Source organism: Lepus europaeus, chromosome 11 (genome assembly GCF_033115175.1).
Source record: "Lepus europaeus isolate LE1 chromosome 11, mLepTim1.pri, whole genome shotgun sequence".
Lineage (NCBI taxonomy): Eukaryota > Metazoa > Chordata > Mammalia > Lagomorpha > Leporidae > Lepus > Lepus europaeus.
Window position 1 is genome coordinate 52,485,750 of NC_084837.1, and position 18,421 is coordinate 52,504,170.

Genomic DNA, 18,421 nt, shown 5'->3' on the forward strand with positions numbered 1-18,421 from the left:
GAGAGCTTTGCTAAATATCTCAGATGCAGTCTCTGCTCCTCCAAGTCTGGCATTGCTCTGACCTTGCCATTCCTAGGAAATAATTCCATGGATCAAAACAGGAAACTTTCCTCATTAAAAATGACTAAATTGTAAAGTAAAAGATTGAACAGAAGGAAAGCTTGCATGAGTAAATTGTATTAGTGTAACCAATGGGAAAAGTATACCTTGTAGACTGTGAGGAGAAACCTGAAGTGGATGTTAGGATTCTTTCTTCTGGAAGAACAGATTGTGTGGGTTATGGATATGTGTTTATCTATTGGCAAGAATTGACAGAAAAGAGTAGAAACCCTCAGAAACATCAAGCTACAGGTAGTTATAATGGGAACAAATGTACGTCTCTCCCAGGTGTGCTTACATTTGATAATGTCAGTGTGAGTGGTCCCGCTTCAAAACTGATTACTGAATAATCTGCAGTAGAATTACTCCCTTCCTGTTGCCTTGACCACTGACCACTCAGGCTTCCCTAGATTTTATTGTCAGTGTCTCAAATCATGGCTTAGAATTTCAACTTATGATTTCAGCCTTCACTCCTTTAAATTCTCTCCCCAAACTGGGTCTCATTTGTGTTAAAATCTTGGATCTTTGGGTTCATTCCAGCAGGAATAAATCTGGGCAAGTATAAGTCAGTGGAACAGACACGTGGGAATGTGACCATGAGAAATCTGCTCTCAAGAGAACCTAATCTCACTCAGTGTTAGAAGCAACAGATCCTCTCCTGTGATTTGAGTCCATACAACTCCAGGAAATATAGGAAATTAATATTATTTCTCATCCACACTGTATAGTTTATGTATCCCAGATGCTGACTATGCAGAATCACATTCCTAATATAGAAAGAAATGTACATATTTCAAAATATATGCAGAGCCTTAATGTTTATTGCAGCTCAATTCACAATAGCTAAGACCTGGAACCAACCCAAATGCCCATCAACAGTACACTGGATAAAGAAATTATGAGATATGTACTCTATAGAATACTGCACAGCAGGAAAAAAAGAACAATGAAATCCAGTCATTTGCAACAAAATGGAGGAATCTGGAAAACATAATGCTGAGTGAATTAAGTCAGTCCCAAAGGGACAAATATCATATGTTCTCCCTGATCGGTAACAACTAACTGAGCACCAAAAAGGAAACCTGTTTAAGTGAAATGGACACTATCAGAAATGGTGACTTGATCAGTCCTTGCCCTGACTGTTGGTGAACAACTTAATACTTTATCCCTTTTAGTATTTTTTTTTGTTCTACTTAATACTATTGGTTGAACTCTGTAATTAATACACATTATCCTTAAGTGTTGAAACTTAACTGAAAGGTGATCCCTGTTAAATATAAGAGTGGGAATAAGAAAGGGAAGAGATGTACAATTTGGGACATGCTCAATCGGACTTGCCCCAAGTGGCAGAGTTGAAATGTGCCAGGATGTTGCAATTCAACCCCATCAAGGTGGCATGTACCAATGCCATCTCACTAGTCCAAGTGATCAATTTCTGTTCGCAATTGATCATAAAGATAGGACTAAGAGTCAAAGGGATCACATAAACAAGACTAGTGTCTGCAAATACTAACTGATAGAATAAAAAAGGGAGAGAAGGATCCAACATGGGAAGCAGGATACACAGCAGACTCATAGAATGGCAGATGTCCTAAACAGCACTCTGGCCTCAGAATCAGCCCTTAAGGCATTCGGATCCAGCTGAAAAGCCCATGAGAGTATTTCAGGCATGGAAAGCCAAGAGACTCTGGCAAAAAATATGTAATGACCTAAATGAAAGATCTCTGTGAATGAGATCCCAATAGAAAAACGGGCCATCAAAGAAGGAGGTACCTTTCTCTGAAGACAGGAGAGAACTTCCACTTTGACTATGACCTTGTCTAAATATGATCAGAGTCGGCAAACTCAAAAGGCCTCCATAGCCTTGGCAACTCATGACTAGAGCCTGGGGTGATTACTGACGCCATAAACAAGAGTGTCAATTTGTTAAGTCAACAACAGGAGTCACTGTCCTTACTCCTCATGTAAGATCTCTGTACTTAATATGCTGTACATTGTGATTTAATGATATAACTAGTACTCAACAGTATTTTTCACTTTGTGTTTCTGTATGGGTGCAAACTGTTGAAAGCTTTACTTAATATATGCTAAATTGATCTTCTGTATGTAAAGATAATTGAAAATGAATTTTGATGTGAATGGAAGGGGAGAGAGAACGGGAGAGGGGAGGGTTGTGAGTGGGAGGGAAGTTGGGGGGGAAGCCATTGTAATCCATAAGCTGTATTTTGGAAATTTTTATTCATTAAATAAAAGTTAAAAAAATTAAACATCAAAAAATACATATGCAGAGGTATATACCATAAATGCACTCCACAAAATTTCATTATTAATTGTAATTCAGGATGTGCATTGTGGGACAGCAGTTAAACTGCTGCTTTGGACATCCCATTTCAGAGTGCTTGGGATACAATCACGTCTCCACTTCCAGTCACTTCCTGCTGTTACATAACCTGGGAGACTGCAGGCTTGGGTCTCTGTCACCCATGTGAGGGACCTGGATGGAATTCCTGGCTCTTGGTTTTGACCTGCTCCAGCTCTAATTGTTGTGCGTATTTGGAGAATGACCAGAGGATAGAAGATCTCTCTTTCTACCTCCTTCTCTCTGTTGCTCAATCTTTCAAGTAAACATTTAAAAATAAAATTATGATTATTTCACTCATTCTTTTTTTAAGATTTATTTATTTATTTGAAAGTCAGAGTTACACACAGAGAGGAGAGGCAGAGAGAGAGAGATCTTCCATCTGCTGGTTCACTCCCCAGAAGCTGCAATGGCCTGAACTGTGCTGATCAAAAACAAGGAGCCAAGAGCTTCTTCCAGGTCTCCCAAGTGGGTTCCGGGGCCCAAGGACTTGGGCCACCTTCTACTGCTTTCCCAGGCCATAGCAGAGAGCTGGATCAGAAGTGGAGCAACAGGGATTGGAACCGGTGCCCACATGGGATGCCAGCACTGCAGGCAGCGGCTTTACCCCCTATGCCACAGTTCCAGCCTCTCTTTCATTTGTTCTTATTAGATGATAATTGTCAAGTGTTTTATCCTGATCTATCACTGTTCCATTTTTCTTGCAGACTTCGACCTTTGAATTTTTAACAGCAATAAATGTCCATACTTATGGGAGACAATATAATATTCTACACATGTATATAGCAGGTACTGATCAAGAGTAATTAGCATGTATATCTCTCCACTTATTTTTCTCTGTAGCATTTACAATCTCTCTTCTAGTACTCATGAAATATGTATTTCATTATGGGAAACTAGTCACCCCGCTGTGCCATGGAACAACAAAACTCATTCCTTCTATCTGAATGTGTTTTGTTACATGTTGTCCAACTTCTCACTGTCTTCTTTCCCTTACCTTGCTAGCCTCTAGTAATAATCAATTCATATTTTCTTAGGGCTGGCACTGTGGCATAGTAGGTTAAGCCTCCACCAGCATTGTTGGCATCTTATATGGATGCCAGTTTGTGTCCCAGCTATTCTTCTTCTGATCCAGCTCATTGCTAATGGCCTGGGAAAATGGTAAAAGATGGCCCAAGTGCTTGGGCCCCTGCACCCATGTGGGAAACCCAGAAGAAGCTCCTGGCTATGGTCTCATATCAGCCCAGCTCTGGCCACTGCAGCCATTTAAGAAGTAAACCAGCAGATTAAAGAACTTTCTGTCTCTCCCTCTCTCTGTAAATAACTCAACCTCTGAAATAAATAAATAAAATCTTCTAAAAAATAACTAATCCATATCTTCTTAAAGGTGACCTGTTTTAGCTAGCACATCATAGCAATAGCATGTAGTATTTGCTTTTCTGTGTCTCTTACTTCATGTAATATAATGTCCTCCACTTCCATCTATTTTGTTGCAAATGAGAAAATATTATTCTTTTTATGGCTGAATAACATTTAGAGTCATAGTACAATGATAAAAGCTGCCACAACAAGAAGAAGAAGGAAGATGAGGAGGAGCAGAAGGAGGAAGTGGAGGAGGAGGAGGAGAAACCAACAGGTATCTCCACAAATGCCAAACAACAAATGCACCAATCCAAGAAACAAGAATAAGAAAGACATGACACCCCCAAAAGAACACAACACTTCAATACTAGATTGTGAAGATGATGAGATAGAAGAAATGCAAGAAATGCAACTCAAAAACTTGATCATAAGATTAGATAGAAGTAATCAAAAGCAAATGCACGAACTACTGAAATCTGTGCAGGACATGAAAGAAAAATTTTTCCATGAAACTGAGATCCTAAAGAGGAATCAAATTGAAATGAAGAATTCAACAGAAAAATAAAAAATAGAGTGGAAAGCCTTAAAAATAGAATTGGTGAAGCAGAAGAGAGAATATTGGACTTAGAAAACAAAGCACAGGAAAATATACAGTCAAACCAAAGACAAGAAGAGGAAATTAGAAAACTAAAAAACACCACTGGGAATCTAAAGGATGCTAAAAAAAAAAAAAAAAAAAAAAAAAAAAAAAAAAAAAAAAAAAAAAAAAACCAATATCCGGGTTCTAGGAGTTCCTGAAGGCATGGAGAGAAAGGATTAGAAGGCCTTTTTAGTGAAACAACAGCAGAAAAGTTCCCAGGTTTGGAGAAAGAAAGAGACATCCAAGTACAGGAAGTACACAGAACTCCCAATAAACATGACCAGAAAAGATCATCGCCATGACACACTGTAATCAAACTCACCACAGTGAAACATAAAGAGAAGATTCTAAAATATGCATGAGATAAATGCCAGGTTACTCTCAGAGGATATCCAATTAGACTCACAGAAGACTTCTCATCAGAAACCCTATAGGCTAGTAGAGAATGGTGAGATATAGTCCAAGACTTAAGAGAAAAAAAAAACTGTCATCCCAGAATATTATACCCTGCAAAGCTCTCATTTGTAAATGAAGGTGAGGTAAAGACCTTTCATAACAATCAGAAATTGAAATAATTTGTCACCACCTATCCAGCCCTGCAAAAGATGCTTAAGGATGTGTTACACAAAGAAACACAGAAACATGGTCATCATTACCAAAGAAGGTAAAGGAAGAAAATCAGCAAAAAATCAAAGGAAATTCAAAGTGTAAATTGGGAATATTTTTGGAAAAATGGCAGGGCAAAGTCATTACTTATCAATAGCCACCTTGAATGTAAATGGCCTCAACTCCTCAGTTAAAAGACATAGGCTGGCTGAATGGATTAAAAAATAAAACCCTGCCTTTCCATGCTACCCGGCGAGGGGTCCATATAGCATTGTTTTTTATTCCCGGCATAACTTAAGGGGAAGCTGTCACAATGTCCGGAGCCCTTGATATCCTGAAAATGAAGGAGGAGGATGTCCTTAAGTTCCTTGTAGCAGCAACTCACCTAGGTAGCACCAACCTTGACTTACAGATGGAACAGTACATTTACAAAAGAAAAGTGATGGCATCTACATCATCAATCTGAAGAGGACCTGGGAGAAGCTTCTGTTGGCGGCTCATGCTATTGTGGCCATTGAAAACCCTGCTGATGCCAGTGTGATGTCCTCCAGGAACACTGGCCAGAGGGCTGTGCTGAAGTTTGCTGCTACCACTGGAGCTACTCCCATTGCTGGCTGCTTCACACCTGGAACCTTCATTAACCAGATCCAGGCAGCCTTCTGGGAACCACGGCTTCTGGTGGTTACTGATCCTCGGGCTGACCACCAGCCTCTCACGGAGGCATCTTACATGAACCTACCTACCATTGCTCTGTGTAACACAGACTCTCCTCTGCACTACGTAGACATTGCCATCCCATGCAACAAGGGAGCCCACTCGGTCTGATGTGGTGGATGCTGGCCCGGGAGGTTCTGTGCATGCATAATACCATCTCCTATGGACACCCCTGGAAGGTCATGCCTCATCTCTACTTCTACAGAGATCCTGAAGAGACTGAAAAAGAAGAGCAGGTCACCACTGAAAAAGCTGTGACCAAGGAGGAGTTTCAGGGTGAATGGACGGCCCCAGCACTTGAGTTCACTGCTACTCAGCCTGAGGTTGCTGACTGTCTGAAGGCATGCGGGTGCCCTCTGTGCCCATTGAGCAGTTCCCCACTGAGGACTGGACTGCAGTGCCCACTGCTCAGGCCACCGAGTGGGTGGGAACAACCACTGAGTGGTCTTAAGCTGCTTGTCACAGTCTCTGAAGCAAACATGGAAATGAGGTTGACGGAAAATAAACACCAGCTTCTACAAAAATAAAAATAAATAAAACCCATCTGTTTCCACCCTACAAGAAACACATCTCACCAACAGAGACACATGCAGACTGAAAGTGCAAGGATGGGAAAAGATATTCCACGCCAACAGTAACCAAAAAAGAGCTGGTGTAGTCATCTTAATATCAGACAAAATAAACTTTTTTTGTTTTTTTTTTTCATTTTCAATTCTCTTTATATACAGAAAATCAGTTTAGTATATATAAAGATTTCAACAGTTTGCCCTCACATAGCAACACAAAGTGAAAAAATACTGTTGGAGTACTAGTTATAGCATTAAATAACAGTGTACATCACATTAATGACAGAGATCCTGCATGATTTTTTTTAAAAGATTGATTAATTTTCTATGTAATTTCCAATTTAACACCAAGGTGTTTTTTTTCATTTTCAATTATCTTTATATACAGAAGATCGATTCAGTATATATTAAGTAAATGTTTCATCAGTTTGCACCCACACAGAAACACAAAGTGTAAAAATACTGTTTCAGTACTAGTTATAGCATTACTTCACATTGGACAACCCATTCAGGACAGATCCCAAATGGGATGTAAGTACACAGTGACTCTTGATGTTGAAGACAAAATAAACTTTAACACAAAAACTGTTAAAAGAGACAAAGCAGGGCACTATATAATGATTAAGGGATAAATTCAACAGGAAGATGTAACTATTATAAATGTATATGCAACTAATTACAGGGCACCTGGCTATTTAAAGCAATGCTAAGGAATTCAAAAGGAGACTTGGACTCTAATAAATAGTATTGGGGGACTTTAATACTCCACTTTTAGCAATGGACAGATCAACCAGACAGAAAATCAACAAGGAAACAGCAAAATTAATCGACACTATACATTTTTTATTTTGTAGGTATGGCAAGAGGGAAGCCCTTGGCTGGGTGATGGATTTTGAGAATCTCTTCTCAAAGCCCCCCAGCCAAGCCCTTAGCAAAAAACAGACCTCAGATTCTGATGAAAGAACTGATGATGAAATAGATGGTTCAGATGTTGAAGAAACACAAGAGGAGAAAATAAAATGGGCAGTAAAACTGGAGAGTGAACAAGTCTCAAAAAAAAGCTCAGCACTTTGGAAACTATGTCACCTACAAAGAATTTGCTACATAGAAAATCAAGAAGTAAGGACTATGATGTATACAGTGACAGTGATATCTGTAATCAGGAATCAGCAGTCCATACAAGCTAAAGAGATGGCAAATGCCACCCAACCCTTACCATTTCCTGAAGAATCAATGAGAAAGAGGAAGCAAAAGATGCCCAGCAAGATGCTAAACAGAAAAATAAAAATTTTAAAACTGGTCAAAAGAATGGAAAACAGAAGAAAATGAAGAGAAAATGGCCTAGCACTGGAAACAAAGGATCCAATACTTTACCAAAGAAAAAGGGCTCACAGGAAGAGGATGGTAAACCTAAAGAGAAGCAGCAGCATGTGATAATGAGCCAAGGATTCATCAACCAACATACTGTAGAACACAAAGGAAAACAGATCTGTAAATATTTTCTTGAAAGGAAATGCATTAAGGGAAACCAATGTAAATTTGACCATGATGCTGAAATCGAGAAGAAAATGTGTAAATTTTATGTACAAGGATATTTGCAGGGTCTTAGTCCACCCGAACGAGGATGGACTGGGTCTGAAGAAAGGTAAGTGCGCCTCTCACCCATTCCCCAGCCTCCCCATCCGGGAGACAGTCAGACGCAGTGGGGAGTCAAGTCAAGCAAGGAAGAACTCAGTTTATTCCCAGGCCAGCTAAGTAATGAAAGTCAACAGGGTGCCTTCCCCCAGGAGGTTCACACCTCCCTTAGGATGTACCCCACGTGAAGAGATAGATAGGTCTGGGCCTCTTAACTTACAAGGCCTAAAGCCCAACAGATTATTACCAGGTCCCTTCTGTCAGGTTCTATTTGCCTCTCAATCAGAAAACTTAATTGTAGCTTAGACAGCACCTTTCTTAGTTCCTCTAATAATGACTCTGTCCTTTGTTCTAGACCCTGTCTAGCACACTTGGGCCTCATTCCTTTGTAATCATAACCTCTACTCTACCACCAATGGCTCTACTCCCAACCTGTGTGCACTGATGGTCCTCTTCCCCACTTAATGCTGTATAATTGTTCAAACCTGGTAAATACCACTCTTAGGATCATTGGTTACTATCCTCACCCTGTCTTTTATGACCTTGTCTAAATATGATCAGAGTCAGCGAACTTGGAAGGCTTCCATAACCTTGACAACTCATGACGAGAGCCTAGGATGGTTACTGGCGCCATAAACTAGAGTGTCAATTTGTTGGGTCAACAACAGGAGTCACTGTGCACTTGCTCCTCATGTGGGATCTCTGTCCTTAATGTGCTGTACATTGTGATTTAATGCTATAACTAGTACTCAAACAGTATGTTTCACTTTGTGTTTCTATGTGGGTGCAAACTGTTGAAATCTTTACTTAATATAAACTAAATTGATCTTCTGTATATAAAGAGAATTGAAAATGAATCTTGATGTGAATGGAAGGGGAGCGAGAGAGGGAGAGGGGAGGGTTGCGAGTGGGAGGGAAGTTATGGGAGGGGGGAGCCATTGTAATCCATAAGCTGTACATTGGAAATTTATATTCATTAAATAAAAGTTAAAAAAAATAAACCTCAAAAAAAAAAAAGAACTCAGTTTATTGCATGCATAGCAAAGCCTTTTAAAGCACAAGACTGCAGGATTACTGGGGCAGGGCATAAGGACCAACCAATTACTTAAAAGGTCATTTTACAGGGCGACTTTTTACAGGACCAGCCATATGTCTGTACACTCGTCATCAGTTGTTGTCACCTCCCCTGATGCTGCACAGCTTTGGTGGTAAACGACTTTTGGTACAGCCCTCCTTACTTTCTTTGGGCACCATCTTTAATTGCCATGTGTGCCTAATTTCCCTGCAGGCACCATCTTTGAATTGCCTCCTGTGCCTAATTTCCCCACAGATATTGTACCAGAAGTGAAAACTGTCTGTACTTGCATAATGAACATCCTTGTAAGTTTTACCATACAGAAACAAAATGTTAGCAGGGTAAGCACAGCAAGTTTTCACATGCTCCACTGACTGAGGAGACACAAGAACTGCTGGCTCAAGTTTTGAATACTGAAAAGAAATAATGTAAATAAAATAGACATGAAACGCTTTATAGAGATGAAGAGTGCTGATGCCTGTCTCAGAACTTTTCAAGACTGGTGATTTGGAGTACTTTACGAGATTGCTCAGGTAAAGCTCCCTGTTGTGCCATTGTGATGCTATGCAGTTTCTTTAATGGATGATGCAGAGGGACGCAAGCCACTGTACGGTGATGGGGTTGGTCATCACCAAGGCAGCCATTGGAACATGGGTGGCAGAGATGCTGGTGGGTGAGTAAATGTGGTGTAAATGAGATAAGTCTCTTGACTGGCTTTCCTCAATAAAACAGGAAGGGAGGTTAGGCTGAGTGAGGATGGGTGAGGCAGTGTATATTTGAGGAGAGAGAGAGAACTGCTAGGAAGACATAGGAATAGTATAAAAGAGAGCTGGATCTCTTCATGTCGTTAAATAAATTCACCTGATTGCTAGTCTCAGCAAATTCAAAAAAATCAAAATCATACCATGCATCTACTCGGACGACAATGGTATGAAGCTGAAAATCAGCAACTCAGGAATTTTTTTTTTTTTGACAGGCAGAGTGGACAGTGAGAGAGAGAGAGAGACAGAGAGAAAGGTCTTCCTTTTGCCATTGGTTCACCTTCCAATGGCCGCCACGGCCGGCGCGCTGCGGCCAGCGCACCGCACTGATCCGATGACAGGAGCCAGGTGCTTCTCCTGGTCTCCCATGCGGGTGCAGGGCCAAGCACTTGGGCCATCCTCCACTGCACTCCCGGGCCACAGCAGAGAGCTGGCCTGGAAGAGGGGTAACCGGGACAGAATCCGGTGCCCCGACCGGAACTAGAACCCGGTGTGCCGGTGCCGCAAGATGGAGGATTAGCCTAGTGAGCCACAGCGCCAGCTCAGCAACTTAGGAATCTTAAGAGCATATGCCAACACATGGAGACTGAACAACATGTTCCTGATTGAACAGTGGGTCATAGGAGAAATCAAAACTTTCTGGAAACAAATGAAGATGACAACACAACATATCAAAATTTATGGGATACAGCAAAAGCAGTGTTAAGAGGAAGTTTATAGCAATAGGTGCCTACATCAAGAAATTGGAAAGGCACCAAATAAATGAGCTATTAATGCATCTCAAGGACCTAGAAAAACAACAGCAAACCAAACCCAAAACTAATAGAAAATAAATAATTAAAATTAGATAAGAAATCAACAAAATTTAATTTAAAAAACAATGCAAAAGGTCAGCTAAATGAAGAGCTTTTTAAAAAAAAAAAAAGAGAGAGAGAGAGAAAGAGATGGGGCCAGTGCTGTGGTGTAGCTAGTAAAGCCGCCACCTGCAGTGCCGGCAACCCCTTTGTGTGCTGGATCAAGACCTGGCTGCTCCACTTCTGATCCAGCTCTCTGCTATGGCCTGGGAAAGCAGTAGAAGATGACCCAAGTGCTTGGGCCCCTGCATCTGCATGAGAGAGCTGGAAGAGGCTCCTGGTTCCTGGATTTGGATCAGCGCAGCTCCACTCTAAGGTCAAGCAAAGGGCTTTGTCTTCAGTGAGCTTTATGGATTTGGATCCAGTTTATAAAATCAGTCAACTCCTCACTTAAACAATGATTGCTGCAACCCAGAAATTCAACCCAATATTCAAGTTAAACCCAGTATTCAGTATGTCAGACATTATTATCCCCACTGGCAATAAAAAGTCAGATGGCGTATTGTAAATTGCTACATCAGGCAGTGTCTACAAATAATGGGAAGGGGTAAAGAGGACTATTTCCCACAATTCATTGTTTCACACATAATGTGTTAGCCAGAAGGGCATGTTCAAGTCTGATCATTCTTGGAGATGCCAAGTTCAAACTCACAGACACAAGCAGTAACCAAAAGAACACTAAAGTTAGCCTGAGAAGTGCATGTGATCATGTTTTTGATAAAGTCCTTGCCCTGGGACATCACTGATAGTCACATAGCACTTACTGATAACAAATTTCCACAGGGAAATGTCAATGCTGGGGCCATGCTTACACTGCTTTTTCAGTTTCTAAGACCCAGGTGTATTTGAAGGAGTCCTTTCCAATATCAGCAGCCTCCATCTAAAATTTTTCAATGGTTCTTTTGTGGATCCCATCACATTTGTGGCTGAGATGCTCCATAGTGGTGGATTTGCCAGAATCTATGTGTCCAATAGTGACAATGTCTCCCTTTCCAATTTTGGCTTCAATTTAGTTGTGGTTCTCAGGACACTTGTATTCTGGTATCAAACCAGATTGGAATAAATATCCAGCCAATTTTATGGCCAATTTTACATATGAAAAATCTGCTTTATTTGTATATTTCTTGTATTATCTCCATTTGCAAAGCAAAGTATTTGTATCACACACAGACTCTCCACAACTAATGAATGGATAAACAAAAATGTCAGTGGAACATCAGTCAGTCTTTAAAATGAATGAAATTATCATAGGCACTAAGACACAAAACCATGAAAATATTGCAAATGGAGATAAACAAGACACAAAAGAACAAATATTTTGTGATTTCACTTGTGAGATATCAAGAATATGCAAATTAATTCATTCTGTTTGCCAGTAATAATAAGAGCCACAATTACAATGACAGAGAAAGCATGAGTTGGCTTAACAGCAATCATTCTGTATAAGACATTTAGAAAGTCAACATCTGTTTCTCCTATAAAATCAATTTAGAACTTCCGACTTTTGACAAGCTGTTTATGTAAAAGGTAATATCTAAATCCAGAAATACTCTTTGACTACAAATATTAAGAAGATAATGGTAGGAGAAATAAAATAGTGACTTGTAAAAGTTAGATTTTATGGTTAACGTTGTGGTACAGCATGTTAAGCCACTTGTTATAATGCTGGCGTCCTATATCAGAGTGGCAGTTTAATTCAGGATACAACACTTCTGGTGCAATTACCTCCTAATGTTCCTGGGGTGGGAATGAAAGATGGCCCGAAATGCTTGGGTCCTGCCACCATGTGGGAGAACCAAATGGAGTTACTGGCTCCCAGCTTCCGTCTAGCCTAGATCTGGATATTGCACCGACTGGGGAGAGAATCAACAGATTAAAGTTACCTCTGTATGAGTGTGTCTCTTCCACTCTGTTGCTCTTTATTCAAATACAAAAATAATTGTCTTAAAAGAAAAGAGGGCCGGCGCCACGGCTCAATAGGCTAATCCTCCGCCTTGCGGTGCTGGCACACCGGGTTCTAGTTCCGGTCAGGGCACCAGATTCTGTCCCGGTTGCCCCTCTTCCAGTCCAGCTCTCTGCTGTGGCCCGGGAAGGCAGTGGAGGATGGCCCAAGTGCTTGGGCCCTGCACCGGCATGGGAGACCAGGAGGAAGCACCTAGCTCCTGGCTTCGGATCAGCGCGGTGCACCGGCCGCAGCGCGCCAGCCGCAGCGGGCATTCATTGGAGGGTGAACCAACGGCAAAAGGAAGACCTTTCTCTCTGTCTCTCTCTCTCTCACTGTCCACTCTGCCTGTCAAAAATAAAAAAAAGAGAGAGAGAGAGAGAGACAAGGGCCAGCGCTGTGGCGCAGTGGGTTAATGCCCTGGCCTAAAGTGCCGGCATCCCATATGGGCGCTGGTTCGAGACCCAGCTGCTCTACTTCCAATCCAGCTCTCTGCTATGGCCTGGGATAGCAGAAGAAGATGGTCCAAGTCCTTGGGCCCTTGCACCCATGTGGGAGACCCAGAAGAAGCTCTTGGCTCCTGGATTCAGATTGGCACAGGTCCGGCCATTGTGGCCATCTGGGGAGTGAACCATCAGATGGAAGACCTCTCTCTCTCTCTGCCTCTCCTTCTCTCTCTATGTAACTCTTTCAAGGAAAATAAATAAAAAATCTTTATAAAAAGAAAAGAGACAGAGTGATACAGAAAGGGACAGAGACAAACAGAGATATCATTCATCTCCTGGTTCCCTCCCCAAATGACTGAAACAGCCCTTCTGCAGGTTTGGGTACAGGCTGCAGGTGCCTGAGCAGGGCTGTGCTAATGCTGCGCAGAAGTACACAGCAGAGTCTGCAACACGGGCAACTCTGATGCGCAGGGAAAGATGTTTGTCTTTCTCATTCATGAGGACAGTAAGTCTTTGCTCTTCTTTCTTATCCATACTTGAGAGAATATTTATAAGGAACTGGAGACCTGCTCCAGGTTCTTGCTTATACCAAAAGAAGTAGGTGGAGGCACTGTCTGTGTAAGTGCAGTTGATAACACAGCTGTCTCCCTCCCGGACACTCAGGAAAGAAGGACTCTGCTCCACCGTCTCTCCTCCTCTCACACCTGCACAACAGAAGTCAGAAAAATCATCAGGCCAGTATTCCCTAGAGATAACATTATTTCCTCACATTATTTCAGGCAAGCTGGAAGAGGCCAGCCTCATCCTCAGACTTCTTTTTTTTTTTTTTCATTTATTAAACTTTTATTTAATGAATATAAATTTCCAAAGTATAGCTTATGGGTTACAATGGCTTCCCCCCTCGCATAACTTCCCTCCCGCCCGCAACCCTCCCCTTTCCCGCTCCCTTTCCCCTTCCATTCGTGTAAAGATTCATTTTCAATTCTCTTTATATACAGAAGATCAGTTTAGTATACATTAGGTAAAGATTTCAACATTTTGCCCATATAGCAACATCAAGTGAAAAAACTACCATTGGATTACTAATTATAGCATTAAATAGTAATGTACAGCACATTAAAGACAGAGATCCTACATAATTTTTTTCAAATTAATTAATTTTCTATGCCATTTCCATTTTAACACCAGGTTGTTTTTTTTTTCCTTTCCAATTCTCTTTATATACAGAAGATCACTTCAGTCTATAATTAGCAAAGACCTCATCAGTCTGCGCCCACACAGAAACGCAAAGTATAAAAATACTGTTTCAGTACCAGTCATAGCATCACTTGGCTTTAGACGACACATTAGGGACAGCCCATGAGAGTATAGCAGGCATGGAAAGCCAAGATATCATGGGAAAAAAAAAAAAAAAGACCTGAATGAAAGTTCTCTGTGAGTGAGATCCCAGTGGAAAGAACGGGGCCATCAAAGAAGGAGGTGCCCTTCTCCGAAGGGAGGAGAGAGCCTCCACTTTGACTATGACCCTATCGGAATAAGATCAAAGTCAGCGAACTCTAAAGGCTTCCATAGCCCTGGCAACTCATGACTAGAGCCTAGGGAGATTACTGACGCCATGAACAGGAGTGTCAAATTGTTAAGTCAGCAACAGGAGTCACTGTGTACTTACACCCCATGTGGCATCCTCAGACTTCTAATGAACATTTTCCAAGCACCCGCTTCCCCTAAAGCTCCCAACTCACAGTGCAGCTGCAGCCACAAGAACAGGAAGAAAAGTCCTGCAAGTGTCCTCAAGGTTCTGCCCATCGGGACCTGCGAGCTCCGGCCGGGTGAGCTACGGCTATCACAGAGGTCTCCTCCTTCCCTCCAAAGCACAGGAGTTTCTTAAACTATCTGCACAGGCATCTGCTGCTGTTTTGAGCCTGCTCTTTCAGAAGTCAGCCAAAACCAGCCAGTCCTATATTGTGCAACAGCAGAAACACTCTGCCCTCTTGTGGTCAGATCCCCAACCGCTAAACCGCCTACCAGATCCTCTTTCATCCTGATGGGTAGCTTTGGGAGATTACACAAATCAGCAATGGGTCATAAAGTAAGTTCCAAGTGTTCCTCCAATCAGAAATGATGTTTATTATTAAAAAGCAAACATAGTGAAAATGTGAGCTTCAGAATTCCACTTCTTCTCAGCACAATCAGAAGACATTTTAAATGTATTTGAAGTGGCAAGTCTTCCATATTTATACAACAGGATATTATACAAGAGGATTAACCTATTTGAAACTAAGAAAGTGCTGTGATTGTTTCTGCTGAGTAATTGAAACGTAAAACCCTTCCACTTCTTCTTCGTCTACATTTTTTTTTTATTTGTTTAGGAGACAGAGTGACAGAGGTCAAGAGGAAGAAAGAGAAAAAGAGATCCTCCATAGGCTGACTCACTCCTCAAATGTCCACAACAGCCAGGGTTGGGCCAGACCAAAGCCAGGAAGCTCTGGATCTCCTACATGGTGGCAGAAACCGAACTACTAAGGCGATCATCTGCTTCCACTCAGGTGTGTGAACAGGGATCTGCATCGCAAGCAGAAGCAGGACTCAAGCCCAGGCAATCACTATGGGGTATGGGTCTCCTAAGCAGCGGTTTAGACCAATAAGCCACGTTGTCTGTTCCTATTTTTTTAATGTTATATATTTTAATTATGTTTATAAATTGAAGAAAGTATTTCTGGTATAAAATAAGATGATTTGGGATATGTATACATAGCTAAATTGAGCTAATTATCATGCATCACCTTACACTGTTATCATTTATTGAGGTAACAGCATTTAAAATCAACTCTCTTAGCCTTTTTCTTTAAAAAAAAAAAAAGATTTATTTATTTGTTTGAAAGGCAGAGTTACAGAGAGGCAGAGGCAGAGAGAGATATCTTCCATCCACTGGTTCACTCCCCAGATCACCGAAACAGCTGCAGCTGAGCCAATCTGAAGCCAGGAGCCAGGAGAAAAGCTGCTTCTTCCTGGTCTCCCATGCGGATGCAGGGGCCCACTCACTTGGACCATCCTCCACTGCCCTCCCAGGCCATAGCATAGAGCAGGATGGGAAGTGGGGCAGCTGGGACTTGAACCGGTGCCCATATGGGATGCTGGCACTGCAGGCAGTGGCTTTACCTGCTCTGCCACAGTGACGGCCCTGCCTTTTTCAGATATACAATATGTTCTTATATGGCGTCATCACTATGTTTCACAACAGATCTTTTTAACACATTTTTTCATACCTATCTGAATTTTATATCAGTTGAAAACAAAATTTTCTTTTTTAAAAAGATTTATTTCTGTTTATTTGAAAGGCAGAATTCAAAGAAATGAACCAGCTTGTGTTTGGGCAGCAAGCAACCATGAGACAGGAGAAGTCTGAGACTGGCTGGCAGAACTGACAGGAAGCTGGCCACTTATGACTGTGGGAGCCTTGTGTGCTGGGAGTATGAAGACACTCAAACCTCTTCTCTGATAAAGAGAGACAGAGACAGAGACAGAGAGACAGAAAAAGAGATAGAGATATTGATTCACTATGCCAAATTTGAGTGTCACCTTGGACACTCCCCTCACCCTTGAGCACCGAATAGAGCTCCATGGCCACACCCAGCACACACCTCTGGGTATTCACTGAAAGAACAGACATTCCACTAAGTCACAGAGGCATAGTCCAAAGAAAAAAGCCATCACACGGGGAAAAAAGCATCTCCACAAATGCCTAAAAATAAATGCAGCAATTCAAGAAACAAGAATAAGGCAGACAACATGATGATGCCAGAACAGCACAACACTTCAACACTAGAATGTGAAGATGAAGTGATTGAAGAAATACTGGAAACAAATAAAATAACTGATCATAGGACTTGTTAGAAGTAATCAGAAGCAAATTCATGAATTAAAGAAATTCATACATGACATGAATGAAAATTTTTCCCATGAAATTAAGATTTTAAAGAGAAATAAAAATGAAATATTAGAAATAAAGAATTTAATAGATCAAATAAAAAATGCAGCAGAAAGCCTTAACAACAGACTTGGTTGGAGAGAAGAAAGAATATCCAAGACAATTCGTTTGAAATTTTAAAATCAGACCAAGAAAAAGAAGAAATTAGAACACTTAAAAACAGTGTTGGAAATTTATGGGATACTATCAAATGACCTTTTGCACCTGAAGGGATAGAAAGAGAATGGATTAGATGACTTTGTAGTAAAATAGTTACAGAAAACATCCCCAATTTGGACAAAGAAAGGGACATGCAAGTAAGAAAGAACATAGAACTCCTAGTAGACATGACAAGAAAAGATCTTCACCAGAACACATTGTACTCAAACTTTCCACAGTAAAACACACACAAAAAAAAAAAAATTCTAAAATGTGCATGAGATATATGCCAGATTACTTTCAGAGGATCTCCAATAAGACTCACAGCTGACTTCTCATAAGAAATCCTACAGGCTAGAAGGGAATGGCAAGATACAGTCCAAGTCTTAAGAGAAAAAAAAATGTCAGCAAAGAATACTGCATCCTGCAAAGCTCACATTTGTGAATGAAGGTGAAATAAACACCTTCCATAACAAAAAGAAATTGAAAGAATTTGTCACCATTCCTACAATCTTATAAAGGACACTTAAGGATGTGCTACACACAGAAACACAGAAACATAGTCATCACTATGAAAGATGAAGGCAGAAAATCTCCCAGTAAAAGAACAAAGGAAATCCAAAGTAAACAATAGGAATATTTATAGAAAAATGGCTGGGCCAAGTTATTACTTATCAATATTTACCTTGAATGCAAATGGACTCAACTCTCAAGTTAATGGAGAGTTGAATGGATTAATGAAAGTCAACAGAGTGCCTTCCCCTAGGAGGTTCACACCTCCCTTAGGATATACCCCATGTGAAGAGATAGATAGGTCTGGGCCTCTTAACTTACAAGGCCTAAAGCCCAACAGATTATTATCAAGCCCCTTCTATCAGGTTCTATTTGCCTCTCAATCAGAAAAATTACTTGTAGCTTAGACAGCACCTTTCTTAGCTCCTCTAATAATGACTCTGTCCTTTGTTCTAGACCCTGTCTAGTCCACTTGGGCCTCATTCCTTTGTAATCATAACCTCTACTCTACCACCAATGGCTCTACTCCCAACCTGTGTGTACTGATGGTCCTCTTCCCCACTTAATGCTGTATAATTGTTCAGACCTGGTTAAGGCCACTCTTAGGATCATTGGTTACTATCCTCACTCTGTCTTTTATGACCTTGTCTAAATATGATCAGAGTCGGGGAACTTGGAAGGCTTCCATAGCCTTGGCAACTCATGACGACAGCCTAGGGTGGT

General features: G+C 41.1%; 2 pseudogenes and 1 gene segment (V, D, J or C); 2 read left to right on the forward strand and 1 right to left on the reverse strand.

The window, feature by feature from the left end:
* Positions 1-5,379: 5,379 nt before the first annotated feature.
* Positions 5,380-6,231, forward strand: LOC133769454 (small ribosomal subunit protein uS2-like; annotated as a pseudogene).
* A 1,000-nt stretch (positions 6,232-7,231) lies between these two features.
* On the forward strand, positions 7,232-9,492 carry LOC133769455 (zinc finger CCCH domain-containing protein 8-like; annotated as a pseudogene).
* A 139-nt stretch (positions 9,493-9,631) lies between these two features.
* Positions 9,632-14,865, reverse strand: LOC133770513 (T cell receptor alpha variable 5-like). The segment is given in 3 exon segments: positions 9,632-9,722; positions 13,445-13,763; positions 14,802-14,865. Coding segments are annotated over 3 exon segments (474 nt in total).
* Positions 14,866-18,421: the final 3,556 nt, after the last annotated feature.